The 21,280-nt window shown below is 38.7% G+C and overlaps 6 protein-coding genes and 1 non-coding gene across 8 annotated transcripts; 3 read left to right on the top strand and 4 right to left on the bottom strand.

Annotated features, from left to right (window-relative positions):
* Positions 1-3: 3 nt before the first annotated feature.
* LOC122053318 lies at positions 4-1,908 on the bottom strand. The gene is made up of 2 exons (XM_042615322.1): positions 1,310-1,908; positions 4-442 (listed from the first exon to the last, which is right to left on the bottom strand). Exons 1-2 carry the CDS (start codon positions 1,659-1,661, stop codon positions 411-413), a joined length of 384 nt encoding a protein of 127 aa, XP_042471256.1. The 5' UTR covers positions 1,662-1,908; the 3' UTR covers positions 4-410.
* A 411-nt stretch (positions 1,909-2,319) lies between these two features.
* Positions 2,320-2,391, bottom strand: TRNAP-UGG. The gene has a single exon. It is a non-coding gene; the product is annotated as a tRNA-Pro (tRNA).
* Positions 2,392-6,053: 3,662 nt separating this feature from the next.
* LOC122053316 (deoxycytidylate deaminase) lies at positions 6,054-10,106 on the top strand. Of its 2 annotated transcripts, none has more exons than XM_042615320.1 (9): positions 6,054-6,369; positions 6,476-6,551; positions 6,853-6,892; positions 7,774-7,832; positions 8,052-8,089; positions 8,610-8,673; positions 8,750-8,803; positions 9,730-9,773; positions 9,849-10,106. In XM_042615320.1, exons 1-8 carry the CDS (start codon positions 6,167-6,169, stop codon positions 9,754-9,756), a joined length of 561 nt encoding a protein of 186 aa, XP_042471254.1. In that variant the 5' UTR covers positions 6,054-6,166; the 3' UTR covers positions 9,757-9,773; positions 9,849-10,106. The 2 variants fall into 2 exon arrangements, with proteins under 2 accessions (XP_042471254.1, XP_042471253.1); XM_042615319.1 differs by having other exon boundaries at positions 9,672-9,773.
* Positions 10,107-10,819: 713 nt separating this feature from the next.
* On the bottom strand, positions 10,820-17,381 carry LOC122053315 (kinetochore protein NUF2 homolog). The gene is made up of 11 exons (XM_042615318.1): positions 17,155-17,381; positions 16,843-17,061; positions 16,665-16,755; positions 16,388-16,567; positions 15,565-15,654; positions 14,494-14,601; positions 13,694-13,747; positions 11,771-11,885; positions 11,542-11,699; positions 11,265-11,360; positions 10,820-11,184 (listed from the first exon to the last, which is right to left on the bottom strand). The coding sequence occupies exons 1-11, from the start codon at positions 17,313-17,315 to the stop codon at positions 11,068-11,070; spliced, it is 1,389 nt and encodes a 462-aa protein (XP_042471252.1). The 5' UTR covers positions 17,316-17,381; the 3' UTR covers positions 10,820-11,067.
* A 180-nt stretch (positions 17,382-17,561) lies between these two features.
* Positions 17,562-18,381, bottom strand: LOC122053312. The gene has a single exon (XM_042615315.1). The coding sequence runs from the start codon at positions 18,265-18,267 to the stop codon at positions 17,725-17,727; it is 543 nt and encodes a 180-aa protein (XP_042471249.1). The 5' UTR covers positions 18,268-18,381; the 3' UTR covers positions 17,562-17,724.
* Positions 18,288-20,396, top strand: LOC122050881 (formin-like protein 2). The gene is made up of 3 exons (XM_042611749.1): positions 18,288-18,370; positions 18,446-19,561; positions 19,646-20,396. The coding sequence occupies exons 1-2, from the start codon at positions 18,288-18,290 to the stop codon at positions 19,095-19,097; spliced, it is 735 nt and encodes a 244-aa protein (XP_042467683.1). The 3' UTR covers positions 19,098-19,561; positions 19,646-20,396.
* LOC122050880 (formin-like protein 1) lies at positions 19,628-20,337 on the top strand. The gene is made up of 2 exons (XM_042611748.1): positions 19,628-19,913; positions 19,982-20,337. Exons 1-2 carry the CDS (start codon positions 19,628-19,630, stop codon positions 20,335-20,337), a joined length of 642 nt encoding a protein of 213 aa, XP_042467682.1.
* Positions 20,397-21,280: the final 884 nt, after the last annotated feature.

Raw genomic sequence — 21,280 nt, 5'->3', positions numbered from 1 at the left:
GTCTGCCCAATGACTCTTAACCCTTTTTGTTTAAAAATCTCATGAATACATCATACATTCCTGAATCTGTGTAGGACAAGGATTAGCCTCGATTAAGCCTTTTGTAAACATGGCAATTCATACAAGACAATGCCCAGGGTAACACTTGGAGTAATTAAAGTGCTTTATGCAGTAAAAAAGGCACCCACCCTTGAAAGAAAACACATTGGTACACGCTCAACAGGTACATTGCTCTCAACAGGACAAGGAACAGCACAAAAACTGGATAGAAGAGACAGTGAAGGCGCCAGTTATAAGGAGATATGAGCAGGCATTATAGAAAGGCAGCAATTGTCAAGATCCTTGATGGTTTCTGCCTCGAGTAACTAATACGCAAACTCTTTCATCTACTGCAATTTGGACCTCCACGATCAAATAGTTGGGAGCTTAGAAAACAGTGATCCTAAAAATGAGAAATAAGAATTTGGTAAGTTGGATCTGAGTTTCCATTGTATACAAATGTTCAATAAACTCAAATACAAGGAAACAATTATTCCGAAATAAACTAAAACAGCATACATGTTAGCAACAAAAATATATATATACATGATATTACAAAGCAAGTACATAGATTGTGAATTAGTGTCTCCAACAAGTATTGGTACATTGTCTACAGATTAAGATTTCACATCAGGCAGAGGTAAATGTGCTAGAATTGAGAATCCATGAGAGATTAGGAAGTCTTTTTTTAAAAAAAAAAAAATCCGTCTTTACTGAATCTGGGAAATATTCTCTCCAGAGTAATATCATATCTTTCCATGAATTCAGAAATCCAACGAGTTGGGACTCCTTGCGTCAAATATAATCAATAACAATCCTTGTAGATGCAATTATTTAATAAGGTAAAAGAGTAGATGCACTGCACTGCGCTCAAGGGCAAAAGCATGATGCCATGAGAGGATAACGCCGCAACAAACTCCTGTCCAGCCAAAATGAACAATTGCGTGTGTAGTAATAAAAGCTACAAATACAAAAGCGTGCAAATAGATGTCTCTCTTTGCCGATCGATCCAAACGGCAGATAATTTAGGAAGAAAATAGGATTATTTATTAGTTTCGCACTTTACGAGGCTACCTTCCAATTGGGGAGATAAGGTCCAGAAACTACCCACCGAAAAGAGTTAACCTTCTGGATAAGGACATTCTACCAAAGTTGAAGATAGATGTAGCATACAAAACTATGATCATAGAAAAATTGCATAAAAGTATGAGAAACCAATTAGATCGACAATCTTGAAGTAGAATTCGAAAGACAAGCGCAGCTTGCATACCTGACATCTCCTTGGGGCTGGAGGGGCAACTACTGGGGCAAAAGACGGCCCTCCCCATCCCGGACAAATTCGACAAGATCCCAGCGAAGTAGAAGACCATGACGAGCCCGATCACCCAGGGCATCAGCATGAACCCGATGACGAAAGTGACTGAGCCGCAGAGCATAAGCGCGAGCGAGGCGCCGAGGAGGAGCGAGGCGAAGCCTGCGGGCGACATCCGTTGCGGCGGGCGCCGCATCAGCGCCGGGGGCGCGTCGGCGGGCGGCAGTGCAGGCTGGGGAGCCTGCATGAGGCCAGCGAGGAGGGAGCAGAGCTCGTGGATGAGCCGCGAGAGCTGGTCGTCGGTGGGCATCGTGGTCGGGACGGGAAAAGAGGGAACCTCAACCCTAATCCCGATGCTGAAGGAGCTGAACGGGGTCCGGTGACGATTTGATTGGTATTGCAAGGTTTATAAATAAAATACGGAGTGGAGGAAAGGAACGGGTGCGAGTGTTGTTTGGGCATATGAACAATGTTTATTATGCTTTGAATATTTTATTATTTATTCATTTATCTTATTTCGAAAATAAATAAATAATAATGAAAGGTCTAGAAACGTGGAAAACAATTAAAAAAAAGTTTGAAATATGAACAGAGGAAAATAGGCCAACTATATTATTTAAAAAAATTTGTTATTTTATAAAATATTTATTCTAATATTTAATTATTCACGTCCTGATTTTTACTTAAAGGAAACTTTGATTCCAAGCAACAATAATGCGTGTTGTCCATCACTATTCATTGATTTAAGAAAAAATAATGAAAACTTTCATTTTGAATTAAAAAAAGTAAACGAATATTTTAATTGGGTGATGTATGAAGCTTCACATCTCCAGTGCATGGGAAAAATAGATAGACAAGAGCCTTTGACAATAAAATGTGAAAAGAGGAAATAGAGAACTAGAAATCAGGTGGAGAAGGAATTTTAAAGAGGTCTCTTTTAATGTTTTAAAAAACTAAATTTTTAAAATGGGGCATTCCGAGAATCGAACTCGGGACCTCTCGCACCCAAAGCGAGAATCATACCACTAGACCAAATGCCCATTTGATAATAAGAAATTATTACCATTATTTGTACAATCGCAATCCTAGATCGTAGGATGCAAAATCAATTTTTATAATAAGATCACAGCAGGATCGATAGAATCAGAACATGATCGTAATAAGATCAAAGTAAAATCATAATAGGATCGGTGAAATCTTTAAGGGATCACAACTTTTAACTCGGATTAAATCACATAACTTATAATATATAAAATTGAAGCTTTTTCATAAATCTATAATTAATTTCAAAGTTTATCCTTAACTATCCCATTTCAAAATCAAAAATATCATTTAAAACTTTTTGGAGACCTAGAAGATTTTATCTTTTTTTTATTATATTTTTTTTCCATTTTTTGCAGAGTAAATGTTAGGGGTTTTGAGATTATAAACACATGTTTAATTAATTTTAGTCAGTTTTTTATCATCATTTCTTTTTTTTTCCCCCAAAATGATAAGTTTGTGTATGCCTATTGTCTAGTATTCTGCATAATCAAGAGTCTTTAAATATTATTTCTGACATTTATATTCAAATCAAAAAATTTAATAGTTTCTGATATATATGTTAGATGTTTTTGTTAACCTTTAAATTGTATCATCTTGTAAACCAAAAGAATAATTTTAAGGTTTAATGTGATTATTATTATTATTATGTTAATAGAAAATTTATATTATTTTATTTTTTAATATAAAAATATAAATATTATTGAGTGCGAGAATGATAGTTGATGCGGTGATTAGGGGGGCCCACCCTGCTCCCACAGTGGAGGTCAAAGTCAAGAGGGACAATGGGTGGATGGTTTAGATCGGTCGAGCGAGTCATACGTCGACCGAAGATTAAACACCAATCCACCGTCTTCGGCATAGGGAGTAATCAAATCGACACTCAAAGGACGCACAAAAGTCGATCCGAGCGCGACTCCTCCGCTCGGTCCAGCATCAGACTCGACACCAGCTGAACATGCTGATAGTGAACTACCCACCGAGTGGCTATTCCGCTCGGCTCAGCAATCGAGTATGTGGACAATAGGCTTCCGGCCGAGCAGCTATCCCGCTCGGCTCGGCAACGGACGACAGTTAGATAATGGACTTTCAGTCGAGCGGCTATCTCGCTCGGTGCGACAGTGGACTTTCAGCCGAGCGACTATCTCGCTTGGCGTGATAGTAGACAGCGCAAGGATAGCAGAATTCCGGCTGAGCAGCCACTCCGCTCGGCCAAGCAACAGACATAGCGGGATATCTTTCGATATCCTTTTGGAGCTGTGATACTCATCTAGAAAATTCATCTAGATAGACACATAAATGATGGGACCCACCATTTCATTTTTGTGGGTCCATCATTTATGTTAAGGTACTGTGTCAGGGACACTTTACTGACACATCTTTTCATGAAAAGGTTGGAGATGTATGCTCGCCTTGGGAAGCATTCACGCGTGCCTCCAAGACTCTATATAAAGAGGGTCCAAGCATCGGCGGAGGTATGCTTTACACGCGATTTCTACTGTTGCGCTACAGTTCTCATTTCTTGCTTCGTCGAAGACTGACTTGAGCGTCGAAGGGCCATCGAGGGAACCCCTTCCCTGGCTCGGCACTGATGCTACTCGTGTTGCAAGCAGGAGCGAAGTCCACCGGAGGTCAACAGAAGTGTCACGTCCCTAACATCCATCTCTTCGACTTTCAGACAAGATCATAAGTCAAATTACTAGTTAATTTAATTATAAATATATATTAATATAATTTGAGGTGTTGAGGGTAAACTAATGATGTATATATAATTAGTAATTTATTTATATGTAAATGAGTATTTTTATATATTTTTTTAAATTATTAATCATGTATGATAAAACTTTAATTTTTTTTTTTTTTGATAAGATCGTAAAATTTTACTATCTTATCCTGACCGATCCTAACTTAATTCTGACGTCAAATCAATTCAACGTATGATCGTGATTTATAATATTTGAAAAAGACTCTTATCAAATAAGTCCACTTTAATCTCATTGTTGGTAGATATAAATTATCAAGACTTAATCAGCTTGTAAACTTGAATATCTAGATTATTTAAAAAAAAAAATTAATTAACCTGCCAATTTTCAAAGTACAATCTTCCACCTTTCAATTATTTGATAATCGATTATAAACTGATCCTATCTAATTCTATCCGAAATTTGAGTCGGATGAAAACTGGATGAAGTATCGTGGGTATATATTGATAGGGAAGAGACTGTGATGTTGCGGTCGCACGAGCTTCGGAGAATGAACCCTCACGTGGCTCTAAAGGATTGTCGAGCCTGAGCCGGTGATACTAGAACTCTGCGCACACTCCAACAAGCACACGGAACGTTAGAGGCCAAGAATCAAGGAAAAAGTCCTCGGAGCAGACTCTCAAGTCAGGTACTTTTTCTCCAGATGAACAATGTAGGAAGAAAAAAAAGTAGAAGATAAGTATGCAAGTGAGCGTACCTGCGCAAGGGAGAGGACGTCTCTTTTTATATGACAGTGCGTATCTTCTGGAGACTGCCCCCTGCCAAAGGGTGTTGGGTGTCAGGATTTGTCGGGTGGTGGAGGACACGTGACATTTTCCTATAGACTGGAGGAAAGTTCTATTTGCAGATGACTCTAACCGTTAGAATATTCCCTGACATGCAGTAGTTATTCTCTGATAGGTGGTTATGATTCCCTGACCTGTTGTCGCGTAACGCCTTCTATCCAGCTCGGGTGTGATCGAGGTAGCCCGGGTCGGTCTACTAAATGCTGAAGTGTTGATGAACAGACTGGATGGACGGGAAGACGCGACCAGAGTCCTTTTCTTCTTGCTAGCATGATTCAGACCCGACCAAGAATGACAAGTCTGTTTATGCGAGCTAGCATGAGGAAACCCGACCGGTGAAGCTAGGTCAAGCTTTGCCCTGATCACGCATCTTGCCACAGACCTGGTTTCCTGACTGGTAGACCCCGCCCTTGCTTTATACGCGGAATGACCTCGGGTGATCATACTTCGTATATTGACTGTCACATCCCTTTGACTTCTGACTGTCATGTCTCCTTGACTTATGATTGTCACGTCCTCTTGACCTTTGATTGCTACATCTCCTGAACTTCTAACTGTCACGCGAATGGTAACGACGCTGGGATTAATATAATCCTCGTTTACTAAAATATATACAATTTTATTTTATTTATTTTTAAGTTTGGAGTCTTTCTGGCCAATTTTTTTTTTTAATTTATATTTTTTATTTTTCACTCGAGAGTTTTGCCATCTCGTCACAACACCTATCATTTTTTGTGATCAATTCTCTATTTCTATTCTTGTCTTGTCAATTATGCCTATTTTACTGCCTTACCCGCCATCCCTCATTGTTATTGTAAACTAAAAGTATGTAATATATTTAAAACCTTAAAATTAATTAAAATTGCGATTTGAAACCTTACACATTTAAAATCAGTTTAAACTAAAAAGTGATTGTAAAGTAAACATGGCATTGAATCATTGTTGGAATAGTGGTTGGAATGCAAAAAGACACTTGTTAATTTCAATATTTAAATCAATGGCCGGGCACGTGCCCAACAACGTCAGCTGTCTATGCTTGTCGACGTAAATGGACGACCTTTTAGGCCCAAATATTCTGGTCCATCACGGCCCATATACTCGAATAAGCTCACGGTTTTCCGCGACGCTCGTTGCCTTGATTTCATCGTCTTCCGAGGAAGCGGCCGCCATTCCCCTTTCCACTTCACTCATTTACTCTCTCTCTCTCTCTTCCTCTGTTCTCCGCCATGAGTGCGAGAGACTTGGTTCTACTCTCGGTCTCCGTTACCATCGGAGCCGTGGCCTCCTTCGTTGCCTGCAGGTTCGTCTCCTCCCGCTGCAACGATGACGATGAGAAGCTGACGGCGGTCTATCCTCCCCTTCCCGACGTCAATCGATCGTCTGACGGCGTCTTGCCTCGGAATCCCTTCGATACTTCCAAGCGCGAAGGGTTGGTCTTCCGTCGTTGCTCTTTTCCCTTCCTTTAGTACGATATATTGGACGACTTTGTGCGGGGTTATTAGGGTTCTGAGGGATGGGTTTCGATTGGGTTCCAGGTACATTAGCTGGGATGATTATTTCATGGCGATTGCTTTTCTATCTGCTCAACGTTCCAAAGATCCCAACAGGCAGGTCGGCTGGATGCTCAGTCTTTTCCGTTCATCGTCACGCTATATATTTTATATTTTATCACTCAAATTTTGAAATTTGTCAAGAAATTGTTTTTGTCTTAACTAATGTTGAGCGCTTATTCATTTCTGATCATCTCAAATTGCACGATTATTTGTTGATATTATTATTATTTTATTTTTGGTCATGACAAGTTAATTGATATTGCCAAGCATATTAAATACGAGTTTGTAAAATACATATACCAATCCCCTCTATTTTACTTTTCTACATCTATTAATTTAGTATTTTCAACATTTTGTAGGTCGGAGCATGCCTGGTTAGTCAAGATGATATAATCCTTGGTGAGGATAAATGCTTTTAAGTTGCTGCCTATTCTGTATTTGTTTGTTGTTATTTATAGTTTCCGGTACTTGTATGTCTAACATGGCGAGTTTGTGTTTTAGTTTTTTTTTTAGAAAAAACTTGAAGTGATTAATGGTCTGAGTTGCATGGTCTTATGCATCACAGAATATCAATCTGCATGATGACAATTAGAATGCTGATTAGTTATTTGTGGTTTCTCCTTCTGTTAAATAATGTGTTTTGACACTGACGTTTGCCCAGATGTACCTCTCTGGTCACTAGTTCCTGGTTTCTGAGAACAGAAAGAATTGGGAAATTGTAGGACTCTTGCTATTAGACACTAGAATAAAATGAAATATGAACCATACACTACTCCACAACCTTATATTCTTAGCAGTGAGTGAGAATGTTTGTTACTATAAGACCATGGTACTGCTAAGATGAGATAACTTCTGTCCTCGATCAATTTAACTATGCCATGCATGTTTAAATGTCTTTAAAAAAAAATGAATAAGTTCTATGTAAACAACTGCTGCATATATTTAGCAATTTTCTGTGGAAAGTAATATGGATCTCTCAAACATTATAGCACATTCATGGAAATGACTATAGATCATCTTGTTCGCTATTCACTAGTCCTAAAAATTGGCAACATATGTGAAATCGTTTGTTGAGTCTCACATTCCTGTAGTTGCTTCCTCACTTATTTTGTGGCTAGAAATGGCTATCATTTAATGATTATCTATATTATTGTATTTGTTGCCACAATGTCTTATAATGTGAGTGACTTAATAAGATTTACTAGAGTTAGTTGCATCAGTGAGGATAGTTATATGTACTTTTAGTCCTTGATATATAATTCTTCGGTTTATGAAGTCAGGAATTGGCTACAATGGATTTCCAAGACGATGTTCTGATGACAAGCTTCCTTGGGCAAAGGTGTTTTATTATTCATCATCAATTCAATTTTATATAGAATTTTGTACTAACAAATTTAAATCAGGCATCTCTCAGTCCACTTATAGTTGTATCTGGGTGTACATTTTTTTTTTACTCAAAATATTATGCCATTCTGAACTCTGTTTTATTTTATGCAACTAGAAATTTTATATTAGGTAACAACCAATGCCTTATGCCTTTTTTTCTGTTTTGTTTTAGAAATCTAAAACCGGTGATCCACTGGAGACGAAGTACCTGTAAGTCTGAGTATTATGGAGTTCAATTGAAACTTGTGTGTGTGTGTGTGTGTGTGTGTGTGTGTATTTGAACTCTTGAGTTGCCTATTATTCTACTGTGTTGTCACTAACTAGACTACCACAAAGATATGTCTTAGAAATTAAAAAACCTTGGACTCTTGCCTAGCCAATTGAATTTAAGTACGTTTTTCTGCCCTTATAGTATTTTTCTTCCCCATGCCTTCCTAAAGAAATTTCTGAATTGATATTATTTCTTAGCTATAAAAATAAGAATGATATTCTTTTGATATGCACTACAACAATTACATTTTAATTTATGGTACATGAGTGTGATTCTCCTTGTTTAGTGATAAAGGATATGAGTCTCTATCTAGTTTATGTATTCAAAAGAGCCTTGAAAAGTCTGTGGACTTTAAGAGAGTGAATTCTTTGCTTGATTTCGTTAGTTATTTAAATGGTAACGGTTTAGTGGATACTTTTGGTTTCTTAAGTAATGCAATCATTCTTACCCCAATGGCAGTTATGTTGTTCATGCTGAAGTAAATGCTATTTTAAATACAAACCATGCATCTGCTGAGGGACAGGTCAGTAACATGAACTGTTAGAAATGTGTAAATTATTATTTGCCAAACCATGTTAATCTGTCGTTTTATTTTACAGAAATTGTATGTTACAATGTTCCCTTGCAATGAATGCGCGAAAATTATTATACAGGTATCTTTTTTGTTGTGATAGTTGGTTTCCTAATTATTTCTCATATTATTATTTGATCTTCTAATGAAAAGTTGAACAGAAGCAATTTTCATATAGTTTTATTTGTTAAACAACGAAACAAGTATTCAATTTTCAAAATGAATAATATTTCAAGAGGCATGACCATCATTATACCAATAAATTTGTCGGCAAATTTGCTTTATTATTTAGTTAGTAGAATTTTCCAGACTATGGACTTTGTTCTGCGGTACTAGGCTTCCATGTCGGAGATACAGTTAGTTGTTCTGGTGGTACATTCATGAATAGTGCTAACATATTATGTCAATTGTTTATTACACTAGTAACTTGTTTTATATATATGTAGTGACTATATTGGTAAAGCGCTAAAAACAAATAACCATATTTCCTCTTAGGATTTACAATTTTGGTGCTCTTGACTTTCTCGATTTTGAGAATTATATTTGTAGATTCAGACATTTGGAAGGGTGAGTGATATTTGTATTCTCAGTTGCAAGCTATGCAATAACATACATAGTGATTTACTGAATTTGGACGGAAGAGATCCTCAATCAGAACTGAAGTTGCTGATTGTTGTGAGGAGATCCTTCCCCAACCTCTGGATCAAGTACCAATTAAGTGGATACATTCAAATTCTCTTAAACTGTGTACGTAGAACTAATGTTGTATAAAAGATAAATTGATGCATCTACTCGAGCAGACAAGCAGTGATCGTTTATATACCCATTTATGTTTGATCTTTTTTATCTCAAGGACCGCACAATGCTATGTAAATAATCACACCAAATACATGTACAGTCCCTTGAGAATTTTTACTTGTTAAAGATTTTTTTGACCAATGTTTTTCCAGTCTGGGGTTTCTGAAGTCATCTATTATACTGACAAAAGAGTCGGCAATTCCGATGCAGCATATATTGCCTCGAACAAGTTGCTAGCTTTGGCTGGTGTTAAGGTATTCCTTGCAAACGACTTTTAGTTGAGATTGTTTCCTGACAATATCTAAATTCTACTTATTGGATTTGTGTAGTTGAGGAAGCACCAACCACAAATGACACAGATTTTAGTTGAGTTTCAGGAACCTTAGATGAGATGAACTATAAAATGCTTCAACTCGCCCTTTAGTTTCATTCTACAAACTCAGGTGGGCGTGTATCTTTGCATTTCACATTGGATACTGTGTGTTCCTTAACTTGTATTATTAATCTACAGAATATAGAGTGATTGTAGCTACCTATTATGTAACCTTAATACTAAATTTCTAAATTTGATATTCTTGGTTCCCGTAGATGCAAACAAAACATTGTTTATTTAAAATAGACAAAATACAGTTGTTTTGTTTCAGATCTCAATCTTCTTTCTTATTGACCATATGAAAGTGTTTATGCTAATGCCATATTTTGATCTCACTGCTAGTATAAATGTATAATGGCATGTGCAAGTTAAAAAAAGCCAACCATATTTAACAAAATTAAACTCTAAATTCTATACATCCTTTATTCATGGAAGGAGGTGTGTTGGGAAAGCTACATAAATGCAATTCCACAGATGGAATTCATTAGAAGCAACTTTTTTTCTCATTTCTGTACCTCACGATTTCTATTTTTCGAATAAACATGCATTAAAGTTGTGTGTTTTAAAGAAAGGTAGAGGAATGAGAAGGAACGGAGAGTACGAGAGGAAAGTCGAATCTGTGAGAACTAATAATATCCTATAGCATTTGAATTCATTTTGTTTAGAACTAATAATATCAATAAATTACTTAAAATAGCATAGAGGAACACGAAAGTAAAACATGTATAAACGTGAAAAAACTATCAAAAGTATGTTTAAATAGTTTTTTTAAAAAAAACTTAATGAAATATCACCACATGCCCTCAAACAATAAAATAAATAAACAATGCTTCTCATGAAAATAAAGCTTCCCAAACAATATCACCTTAAAGCTAGTTCTCAATGAATGCTTCTCATGAAAATCAATCAAATATAGCGACAAAGAAATTTAAGTTTCAGGAAATAAACTAAACATTAAAACACAAAAAGATGTCAAAAAGACAAGCGTCATATGGGTGGACTCTAGTTGATTCACAAGTTTTATACACGGTAAGCTCGTTGGATGTCCTAGATGCCTAATTAAACGCAGTCCGTGAGAAAATGACAGTCAGCAGTAGATTACAAGAGTTTCTTCAGCATCTGAAGGTATAAAGACTGACAGTGGAATTAGAAGCGCTTATCGAAATCAGGCTGGTTTAGCAAGAAGGCTTCTTCTGTGTGGATTCAGTGTTTGTACTCCCTGAAGATTCCTTCTGCATTACGACCTTGAGCCTTTCTACCATCGGGTCCATCACGTTCAAGTAGTTTTTAAACTGAATCACCAGAAATATCCAAAAAAAAAAAAAGTTACAATTTTGATACCAAAAGCCTATTATAGCAGATATAAGTATACCTCTTGTATGATCTCTTCAAACTTGGAAAAAATTTCTTGTTGTTCTGCCTTTCCGGTTTGTCTAACTTGTTCAGCTTCCGAGCGAAGTGTAGCAGCCTTCATGAAATAACACCATGATGAAGTCAAAATGGACATTTATATATAAAATCACTTATACAACCGCATCAAACTGATTAGTCATGAAATGAATACAGAAAATGTGGGCAAATTTACTTATACAACCTATGTTAAAACATTCAATTTAAGGATCTTTTGATCATATAGTGGCAATATTCACCTCTGAAACCATAGCTTCCACTTTTTTTTCTCTGGGCTCCAGACACTGCAGCTTCCATTCTATCTCTGCCCTCACTTGATTCAACCTCTGAGTTTCCTCTGCACATCTGTCGTCCCTTTCTTTTTCTGAAACCTTGATCAGCTCCTCAGATTCCTTGACTAACAATCAATCATTTTGTAGAGATTTTCACATCTTACAAATAGGTATCAAGAAAATCTATGAAACCTACGTTTGCATTGTTTCTCAACTATTTTTGCATCAAGCGCCATAATAGAAGCCTCATCATCACTTCGTTTAGCTTTCAATGCCTTAACTTGCTTCTCCAAAGTTTTGGTTGAATTGACCTGGCAAATGGCGGGTACTAGAGATAACACAACTCAAATAAAAAGAGATGCTGAAGAACTTATTAAAAGTTTCTAATATCATTAAATTTACCCATGCCATTTCTTGAAAATAAAAATTAAGATAATCAGTCTTCTGCAGTAAAGGTGTGCGATAATCATTTGATCTAGTAGCTCACTGCCATCTGAGTACCTTTATTATCAAATCTAAATCCCAACCAGACATTGAACCCAAAAATAAAAGAAAGAAAATACTAACCAGACATACTTGACTACTTAAACTAAAGGAACGTATATAGTTCAAGTTAACCAATCGAAGGATCTCTCCTTTAGAATCTATAGTTTTAAAATCTTAAAGAAACAAAAATACATGTAAAGTGGTTGAGATTTGAGAATATTGACTGTTGCTTGAACAGAGGCAGATCCTTTTCTCAATAACTAAGAACTGAAATTGAGAAGACATTTATATAAACCCATTTATCGGTGACGGTAACCTTGATGATCCCAGCCTGCATGTAGACTAACACGGCCTTTGACCTTGTATCTACGACTTGGTTCGAAGAGACGCAATTTCTTATGCAACTTTGGCTAAGTCTTTACTACATCATCAGGGTGACCTTCTCTTGAACAGGTATCTTGGTCCCTTCAGCACCCTTCCTCACCTCCACTTTGCTTCATCAACCATCTTCTTTGTTAGCTCTGCCTCATTACCCTTCTTGGCAGCCTTGATTGCTGCACCCAAATTGATCCTTCTCCATACCCTTCTTGACATCACATTCAGGAGCTTTAGTTAAGGGAACTAGCACGTGTAAGAAGCTTGATATTCACTCTTTCATAACAAATTCCTCTTTCAACTCGCTGTCAAATAGCAATAGGATTCCTTGACAGTTTGAAGCCTCAGCAACTTTCCTGCTCCAGAATCCAATGATAAAAGCTCAGGTGTCCAAGAGAAAGATGGAAACAAAGAGACCTAAAAACACAATTCACTACTCTGACACAACCCTAGACCAAACCAAATCCAACATTGGGTGAGCTTGATATTATTAGATACTAACATTATTCTGGAGTTTGATATTGGCCAGCTCTTACTGCACTGCTTTTTGGTCTGTTCTGAGGAAAATGGTTGACAAAAGAGTTCCTATTTGTGCTTAATGTTTATTGTTAAGAAGCCAATTCATGTCAACAGGTGGTATCCAACATTTTATTACTCACCTATGCTCATGAATGACATGACATGTATGATCCCGTATTCGGTTGCACAGTATGTGCCCTCAACACCTCTACATTACAAATTTCAACCTTGTAGAGGGCATAAATATGCAATCCTGCCACTCAAACCCTCACAAGTTTTATTATTATCAGAATTATAGGCTAAAATAGACATTGGGGGTGGCATCTACCAAGCCCAGTTCCGATGCCTTTACTTTCTTTGTGATAGATAAGGAGCTGGGAGTCACTCACCTTAAATATTTACCACTCTTAATCATGTTCTTCATATTTGATCTCCGGAAGTAAGGATCAAGTTTTGACTTTGAACATCACTCCCATCATGTTTGTTTAATGCACATAAAATTAGAGGTTTCACACCTCAAAACTAGATTCCTTATGTCATTTCATCAATATCCAAAACTATCAAATTATTAACATAAACTATCAAATTAGTGAATCTCCATTGTTAGTGCAATTCCTAATGCAAGGCAATCCATGTAACAGTCTAAATATAGAGTGAACCATGCGTATCTCATGCAAGTGCAATAAGAATTTGAAACAAAATAACACGTTACAAATGCATATGCCAAAAAAAATCATACTTGTTCTTGTAAAGCTTGCATACGGGATAGGTGCTTAGCCAATTTTTCATAGGCCTATCACACAAAAATGTGCAAGTCAGTAAAAGGATAATAAAAGAAAACACAGAAACCAAATTGTTCAAATTAGTGTATGTAAATAACTTCTATAATCTGGACAGGAGATACAGGTTTGTGTATTATAAAATGCAACCATAAAGCTTCTAACTTCTATTCACACACATATTTTCTGATTCCAATGTTTTTGGATCAATATCATTAGCACAATAAAAGATGCTTTAATTTCTTTTCTGGTATCACTTCAATTATTAAAAAAAGTCATTATGTACTCTAGTAAGATGACTGATATCCCATGAATGATTCCTCCTAAAATGGCACGTGCATAAACAAAGAATATTTTTCTTTAAAAATCATTAAGAGAATTCTATAAAATGTAAAGAAGGCAAGTAAAAAATTAATTATAAGAATAAATCCAAAAATAACAATGAACTATAAAATTTGGAGAGAAGCTAGCATCTCATTACCATTTTCACATAGGGTGCATGTGCCATATGGTCACTGAAATGTTGATTTAGTTAAATAGAATCAAGTGAGACTTAAAGTCCTCTAACCAAACAAGTGTTTCCACATTAAAGTTGAAGTATTTAGGAAAAAAAATTATGGCAGAGGTAAGTCTCCAAAACTGAGGTGACACTTAAAAAGTGGATATTCAACAACTTCTTCTCAGCAAAACAATTTGCTTTCCATATTAAAATATACTAATTCACATATTGTATAATTTTTTTTTAAAAAAAAAAACATACCTTCGAGTACACCTCCATAGTCAAGGTTTTCTCGTGAACACTTTGATTTGCTAATCTTTGAGAGTTCTTCAAATCAGCTAGATATGACTTTTTCTCCTCTAGAGCTCTCTTTGAATAAGAATATGGAATTAAGACATAAAACTTGCCTTATTTTATAGCTATTTGGATTGATTTACATTAAGAGATGCTCATATCTAACAATGGAAATATATTAATCAATTTTAGTTTTATCATAAGATGAAATTCATGAATAAGCAAAAGAATATAAACAGCAATTGCAACTTATGAGGACATTAAGAGTTTCCATTATATCAGAAAGGCATAAATGTAATAACTAAAACCCACAACTATTCCATTCTACTATCAGTAAGAAATTGATATTATTGTGGGTGATTGCTTCATGTTCTAAGTAATATTAGAAGAATATGCTATTGGCAAATGCTGATATGCATAAAAGATCCAACAAACTCAGTTCTTAAAGTCATTCGTTCAAAAAAAAAAAGTCTTGATTCATAAGACATTTGATATACTATGAAAGTAAAATTAGTATAAAATAATTAGAATAAGAAACCTAAATGTGTGTGAACTAAGCTGTGATATTATGAAACTTAAGCCAAGAGGAGATAGCCCTAATGTTTCGAAGATCATATATTTAGAAAGCACAAGAAAATCATAAATATTTCACATAGAAAAATACAAATAAACCCTGAAACTTTTTATAAAAAAAACTCGAGTTTACATTTTTTCTACAAAGCAACGAATTTAGTTGGCAGAAAGGGAATAAGATGGATGATTCATTACCAAATAATGATCAAACTTAACAAATGCTAGTGCGTGCCAATTATTTTAAAAAAAATCAAAACACAACAAAGGCCCCACAAACTAATATCTTTGTTGTATCAAAACTAATGTTCCACTATGCCTTCTTCCATATTTATTAATTTGAACTAGATCATTAGAGGAAGAAACAATTGCACATTTCAAACATCTTTGTGATCATAATAAAGAAACTGATTGATTGGACTTACCAAATAAATGAATTAAAAAAATGCTAGTACAAGAATATTATACCCGTAGCTTATCAGGAGACTGGACTAGCTTAGATGACAGCTTGGAATTTTCTTGGGCATTCTTCACTAATTCAAAATCAGCTTTAGAAATCTGGAAATAGAAAACCCACAAAAGGATAATAAGTGATTTCATAGTATTAGATGTCACGTGTTACATAAAACAAGAGAACATATCAAAACTATGAATCTAACAAAAAGGTTTGAGTATAAAATCAATAACAACTCAAAAAGTAGTTAATGGTAGAGAAGCCAAGTAGATTAGTCAAACGAAAAAATCCTGAGAAAGATGACACACAATAGAGAATTATTCTTATAATTCATAAGATATATATCTAATTAACTAGTGTAGCTTAGTAAAGAAATCCTCTAAGTATGACTATTTTTACTCATAACTTAATCTAAAATACTAGTAAGGGAAAAAAGTTACCACCCTTAAATGTTAAAGGTAAAATAGATAGCTGTTTTTCTTTTTAATGAGCATGAACAATCAAAAAACAAAATAACTTTTAGCATAATCCAAAATTATACTAACCTCTTGTTTTTTTCTTCCAAAATTCAATTTCTTTGTACACTTCTGTAATCATCAGATGCTCCCCCTATATTTAATACCAATCTTTTTCAAAACTAATTTCTTTAATCATTTAATTCCTCTAGCATTCTGTTACGATAATCTTATCTCCAATTTCATCATGACAATCCATGTCTATATTTTTTTTATTAGACATTTTTAGAACATTAAATGTTGTATCTTACATTACCTGTCTATCTGGTATTGTCAATCTGAAATTGGATTGTTAGACTAGTATCAACATGAAAAAACATACCTTCTCATTAATGGCATCTGTTTTCTCTTTTATTGATTTTGCCATTATCTTCAGTGACACTTGCTGTTTGTTATAATTTTGAATTGTCTGACGGAGCTCCTTGACCTCAGCATTCAACTGTTGAACAGCTGATTCCTCCGTCTGACGTCTGACCTCATGGTCCAAAATCAACTGATTCAGCTGCAAAATTCTGAGCAATCGTCACTAAGCCCTTCATAAAAACACGAAGATATCATTACTAAGCATTAAGGTAAATGCAAATAGAACAACACCAAACTTCGTCTATCTTTGCATCAAGTTCAGCCCTTCTTTCTTCATAAGCGGGGAACTGATCCACTATAGGCTGCAGCATACGCAGCTTTTCCTCCCTATAGGAACGCACAGTAAAAGAGAACTTTATGGAAACCTAGGAAAGATTGTAACTTTTCAAAGAAAAACTTTTGACGAATTCTGGCCTGTATAATATGAAATTGACAATAGTGCTGAGGATTTGCATGGTGCGCTTGGGTTCGGGCTTGATAAGATCTCTGAGATTAAAGCTTTCGAATCGGATAGAAGAGAGCATCTTCTTGATTTGACGGTACAGATTATGGATCCGTATCGCATCGACATGATGGTCGGGATTCTCCAGAAACTGCAAAGCGTCAAAAGCGATCTGGCTGTTGGAATCTTCGCTGCGAGGAGAAATAATCAGAGCAAAAATCAGTGAAACAGTGAATCAGAAATTAGGGTTAGGAGACAACGAAATGAAATGGGTAGGGTATGACTTGAGGGGATCAACGAATGAAAGGAAGTTGGAGTAGATTGCGGTGACGAGGTCGGCGGAGGGTTTGGCGAGATCCTCCGGCTTCAGGGAGGCGATGCCGGTTTCCGCGAGCCAATTGATGATCTCCGACACCGGCCGTTCGGGGAAGGAGAAGGTCGACATCCTGCTCTACTTTTCACTCTTTCCCGCGCAATGGCAGGCATCGTCAGATTAAGATGAGGCGAATCGATCGAAAGCCGAAGCTTGGGCCACCGCCCAGTAGTCCCGGCCCATTTAGTTTGGATGTGGGAGCTGATTCGTGATCTGAACCGTCAGATGAAGATCTAAGGTCTGGATCTAATGAATCCTGACCCTCCATACGAATTAAAGGGAGATGGCCATAATTTTAAATTTCAGGTCATTTATAAATTTTAACAAGTAAAAAATAAACCCTTTTCCAATTTATTTATTTTTTTTGTTAATAATTCACTTAATTTATTATAAGCAAATACTTTAAAATTCAATTGAATAGTCCAACAACAAATCAGCAAATTTGCCACTAAATCTTCGTGCCACAACACAATACGAGTAATTATACTTGGAACGGCCATGGCCAGTCTTTGAGCTCCTCTTCGGTGGTGCCCACCCTGGAGCTGCTCCGTGCGTCGCCTCCCTCCACGTAGGCGCGGTAGCGCAGCACAAAGGCGACCGCGAGCGCCACCCACTCGAGGCAGAAGACGGCGAGGCCGAGGCCGCCGACCATCTTGAGGATGACCTCGCCGTCCTCCTCGCGGACGTAGGAGTTGAGCTCGGCGAGAAAGTCGGAGGTGCGGGTGAAAGCGAGGAGGGAGACGGCGCCTTGGAAGATGGCGGCGAGGACGGTGGAGACAAGGTGGGCGGCGTGCCAACGGGGAGTGGAGGCCGGGGTGGTGGCGCAGGCGGAGGCGGCGGCGACGGCGGTGAGGGCGTGGAGGGCGATGAGGAGGAGTCCGCAGGGGGAGGGGAGGAGGCGGAGGGAGAGGGTGAGGAAGACACAGCTGGTGGCGGCGCCGAGGAGGGTGTAGTTGCAGAAGAGGAAAGCCTTGTGGGTGTGGCTGTAGCGGGAGGCGCTGCCGCCGAGGGTGATGTCGGCCATTGAAGAGGTTCTCTGGGACAATGGAGATCGAAATCGAGATCAAGACGGAGAAGGAGATCGAGATCGAGATTGAGATGGGAGGAGAGGGGATCGATGGCGGCGGGTATTTATGAAGGCGGAGGAATTCGAACGTTAGAACAACGAGCGTTAGCCAGCGCAACTAGCCGTTGAAGAAAAGAGGGCAGCATGGGCCAGTGGCCGCAGGCACAACACGTGGAAAGCCATTTTCCCAAAAACTTCCGAGGCCAGATCCTGGTAAACAAAAGTGGATCAGGATTGAACCACTCGCCCTCGCACTCCTCGCTACTGCTACGTTTGCCTTTCTAGGGCATCGCCGCCGGCAGCTGCGATATTTATCCGACCCGCATCCTTCCTTCCGAGCTGCCTGCGAGTCTCCCTCTATCTCCGCTGCTGCTAGTAACAACGCTTCTGTTAACGGCCGGACCGCCGCTGCCCCCGTCGAAGACGGTCGTTCTGAGGACACGCTGGACGGATGCGGAAAGCTGTATTCGCCGGGGCTCCGACCGCTTCCACCGCCGCCCCGCCATTTTCAGCACTGGGATGGAGAAGCGGAGGAGACGGGGACGTCGGAGGAGGAATTTTTGTCGCCGAGGGGGTCCTTGATCGAGAAAGAGAGCTATGGGCGTGCATCGAGCTCCTGGAGGACGATTTCTGCTGCGGCGGCCGAGGAATGTGGGTCTCGGAGCTCGTCCCGGAGTACTCCGCCGTATCCGTCGTCGAACTTGGACGCATCTCCTCGATCGTGGCCGGTGACTTCGTCGCCACGCGTTAGATCGAGCTCCGGACACTACGGCAGCAAATGTCGGTAGTCTCGAATTTTTGGCTCCGACACCGGGCACGCCGCCACCTCCTCCACCGCCATCAACACCGTCGCCTCCAAAACGGAAACCGACGACGCTTTTCCCACCTTCTTCGCCGATTGCGACAGAATCCAATAGAAAGGTGGAACTTTGCGATATAACGAGGGAAAACCTGAGGTCGCGGCACATAACTGATGACTTCCCTCAGCAACTATTAGGCATTAGCACTCTGCCAACGCCACCGCAGCAAAATCAAGATCCGCCGCCGCCGCTGCCGCCACCTGCACCACCACCCCCGCCTATGAAATATTGGCAAAGTCAGAGTCGGAAGCCGCAAGCAAGACAAACACCACTGGATGTGCCATCGAAGCCTTAGATTCGGCGAACTCGAAGGCGGCGGCTGCACTGGGATAAGGTGCAGGCAGGCTCCAGTCAAGCAATGTATGGGATCAGCTAAAATCCAACTCCTTCCAGTAAGCTTCCTTAACCCACTTATCCTTCTTTAAATGCTTCTTTACCCATTAAATTTCTTCATTCCCATGGATGTTCTACTTAAGACCGGAAATCGCATGAATGTTGGTACAATTCGGGGTGATGCTCATGCCTTCAAGCTCGAAACATTGCTTAAACTAGTTGATGTCAAAGGGAATGATGGCAAGACTACAGTTCTGCATTTCGTCGTCCAAGAGATTACCAGAGCAGAACACTCCCGCCTCTCTGCCACTTGCAATATGGCTGCTGAAGCACCATTGTTGCAAGAGATTACCCCACAACATGATCTAGAGTGCAGGAAACTTGGTCTACAAATTGTTGCCGGTTTGGAGGGTGAGCTTAGCAACGTACTGCATTCGATTCTGACATACTCAGTGGCTGTGTTTCAAATCTCGTTGGAGGAATGGAGAAGATCAATGAGGTATTAAAATTGAATGAAGAACTAGGCTCCGAGAACAGCCACCGCAAATTCCATGATGCCGTGACTCAGTTTCGTAAAAGTGCAGAGGATGACATTATCAGAGTGCAAGCCCAAGAGAGTGTGGCATCGTCTCTGGTTAAGGAAATAACTGAATATTTTCATGGTAATAATTCAGCTAGAGAAGAAACACACCCTCTTAGGATCTTCATGGTAGTCAGAGATTTTCTGCTCATTCTAGCTCAGGTATGCAAGGATGTAGGAAGGATAAATGAACAGGCAACTATCAGCTTAGGACAGAAGTTAATTACCAGCGCCGAGATACCAAAGTTCATATGATGAGAGCTCATTGTCCTCATGGTGTGATATTGTCACGGGTAAATTTTGACCTTTGAAAATCTCCTACGCGGCAATCAAGTCCCACAATTAACTCAGCCGACCAACGATTGCGCCACAAAGGCATGAAGAAATCTCAAGATAAAGGCACCTCAAAACCACAAGAAAGTCACAATAAGCAACACCAACAATTACGGGAAAACACCCGGCCTTTAGTATCCTCACTAATAAAAGAATACAAGCGGATCAATACAAAATCATTTACAAATCGCTCTTGATCCACCCATACAAATCCCTCACGATTTGCTCACAATTTTTCACACTCTGTCTTCACAAATTTCCCACGAATTTGCTTACAACGTGCACCCTTTGCAAACGTTGCACTCCTTGCACCACTCTTGGCACTCCTGATCGCTACTCTTGGCACCCTTTGCCAGTAACCCACCTTGTCTATTTGTCATGCATGGGCGATGGTTACAAAGGAGGTTAAATGGAGGTTGTATCAACTACTTGTGCCACATGAATAAAACCAACTTAACTTACAAATTGTCTTGTTCGCATGTCTTGGTTGCATTGGCACCATGCCAAGTGGCAGCCTGCATACCTTGTGCTTTGAGCATCGTGATGCTGCATTGGTCCCATGTCAAGTGTCAGCATGCACCGATTGTGCTTCGCCCAATGGCTTCACTGCATTGATCCACGCCAAGTGTCAATCTGCACACCTTGTGCTTGACCACAAGATGTTCGTTGGCACCACTAACAAGTCCATCTGTTTGCCTTTAGCATCGCAAACAGTCAATCTGTCCACACTACGGACAAGTCCATCTATCCACTTTAGTCCATGCCTATGCTTCTTTGGCCCCACGTCAAAGTCTATATACACACCAAGTGCTCAACCCATGGCTCCGTTTCTTTCGCACCACGGACAAATTCATCTGTCTCACCA

Source organism: Zingiber officinale, chromosome 3A, assembly GCF_018446385.1.
Source record: "Zingiber officinale cultivar Zhangliang chromosome 3A, Zo_v1.1, whole genome shotgun sequence".
Taxonomy (NCBI): domain Eukaryota; kingdom Viridiplantae; phylum Streptophyta; class Magnoliopsida; order Zingiberales; family Zingiberaceae; genus Zingiber; species Zingiber officinale.
This window is presented reverse-complemented; position numbering and strand designations above follow the sequence as displayed.

Bases quoted from the DNA above. Each gene is read 5' to 3' on its own strand.
- LOC122053318 (XM_042615322.1), bottom strand. From the start codon at position 1,661: ATGCCCACCGACGACCAGCTCTCGCGGCTCATCCACGAGCTCTGCTCC. The intron at 443-1,309 runs GTATGCAAGCTG...TCTCATTTTTAG, and splicing joins CAGCCCCAAGGAGATGTCAG to GATCACTGTTTTCTAAGCTC.
- LOC122053316 (XM_042615319.1), top strand. From the start codon at position 6,167: ATGAGTGCGAGAGACTTGGTTCTACTCTCGGTCTCCGTTACCATCGGA. The intron at 8,804-9,671 runs GTATCTTTTTTG...ATGTTTTTCCAG, and splicing joins GCGCGAAAATTATTATACAG to TCTGGGGTTTCTGAAGTCAT. The intron at 9,774-9,848 runs GTATTCCTTGCA...GGATTTGTGTAG, and splicing joins TAGCTTTGGCTGGTGTTAAG to TTGAGGAAGCACCAACCACA.
- LOC122053315 (XM_042615318.1), bottom strand. From the start codon at position 17,315: ATGTCGACCTTCTCCTTCCCCGAACGGCCGGTGTCGGAGATCATCAAT. The intron at 15,655-16,387 runs GTATGTTTTTTC...TTCTATTTCCAG, and splicing joins CAGATGCCATTAATGAGAAG to ATTTCTAAAGCTGATTTTGA. The intron at 14,602-15,564 runs GTATAATATTCT...TCTTATTCAAAG, and splicing joins AGTCTCCTGATAAGCTACGG to AGAGCTCTAGAGGAGAAAAA.
- LOC122053312 (XM_042615315.1), bottom strand. From the start codon at position 18,267: ATGGCCGACATCACCCTCGGCGGCAGCGCCTCCCGCTACAGCCACACC.
- LOC122050881 (XM_042611749.1), top strand. From the start codon at position 18,288: ATGGAGATCGAAATCGAGATCAAGACGGAGAAGGAGATCGAGATCGAG. The intron at 18,371-18,445 runs GTATTTATGAAG...GTTGAAGAAAAG, and splicing joins GAGGGGATCGATGGCGGCGG to AGGGCAGCATGGGCCAGTGG.
- LOC122050880 (XM_042611748.1), top strand. From the start codon at position 19,628: ATGGATGTTCTACTTAAGACCGGAAATCGCATGAATGTTGGTACAATT. The intron at 19,914-19,981 runs GTGAGCTTAGCA...ATCTCGTTGGAG, and splicing joins AATTGTTGCCGGTTTGGAGG to GAATGGAGAAGATCAATGAG.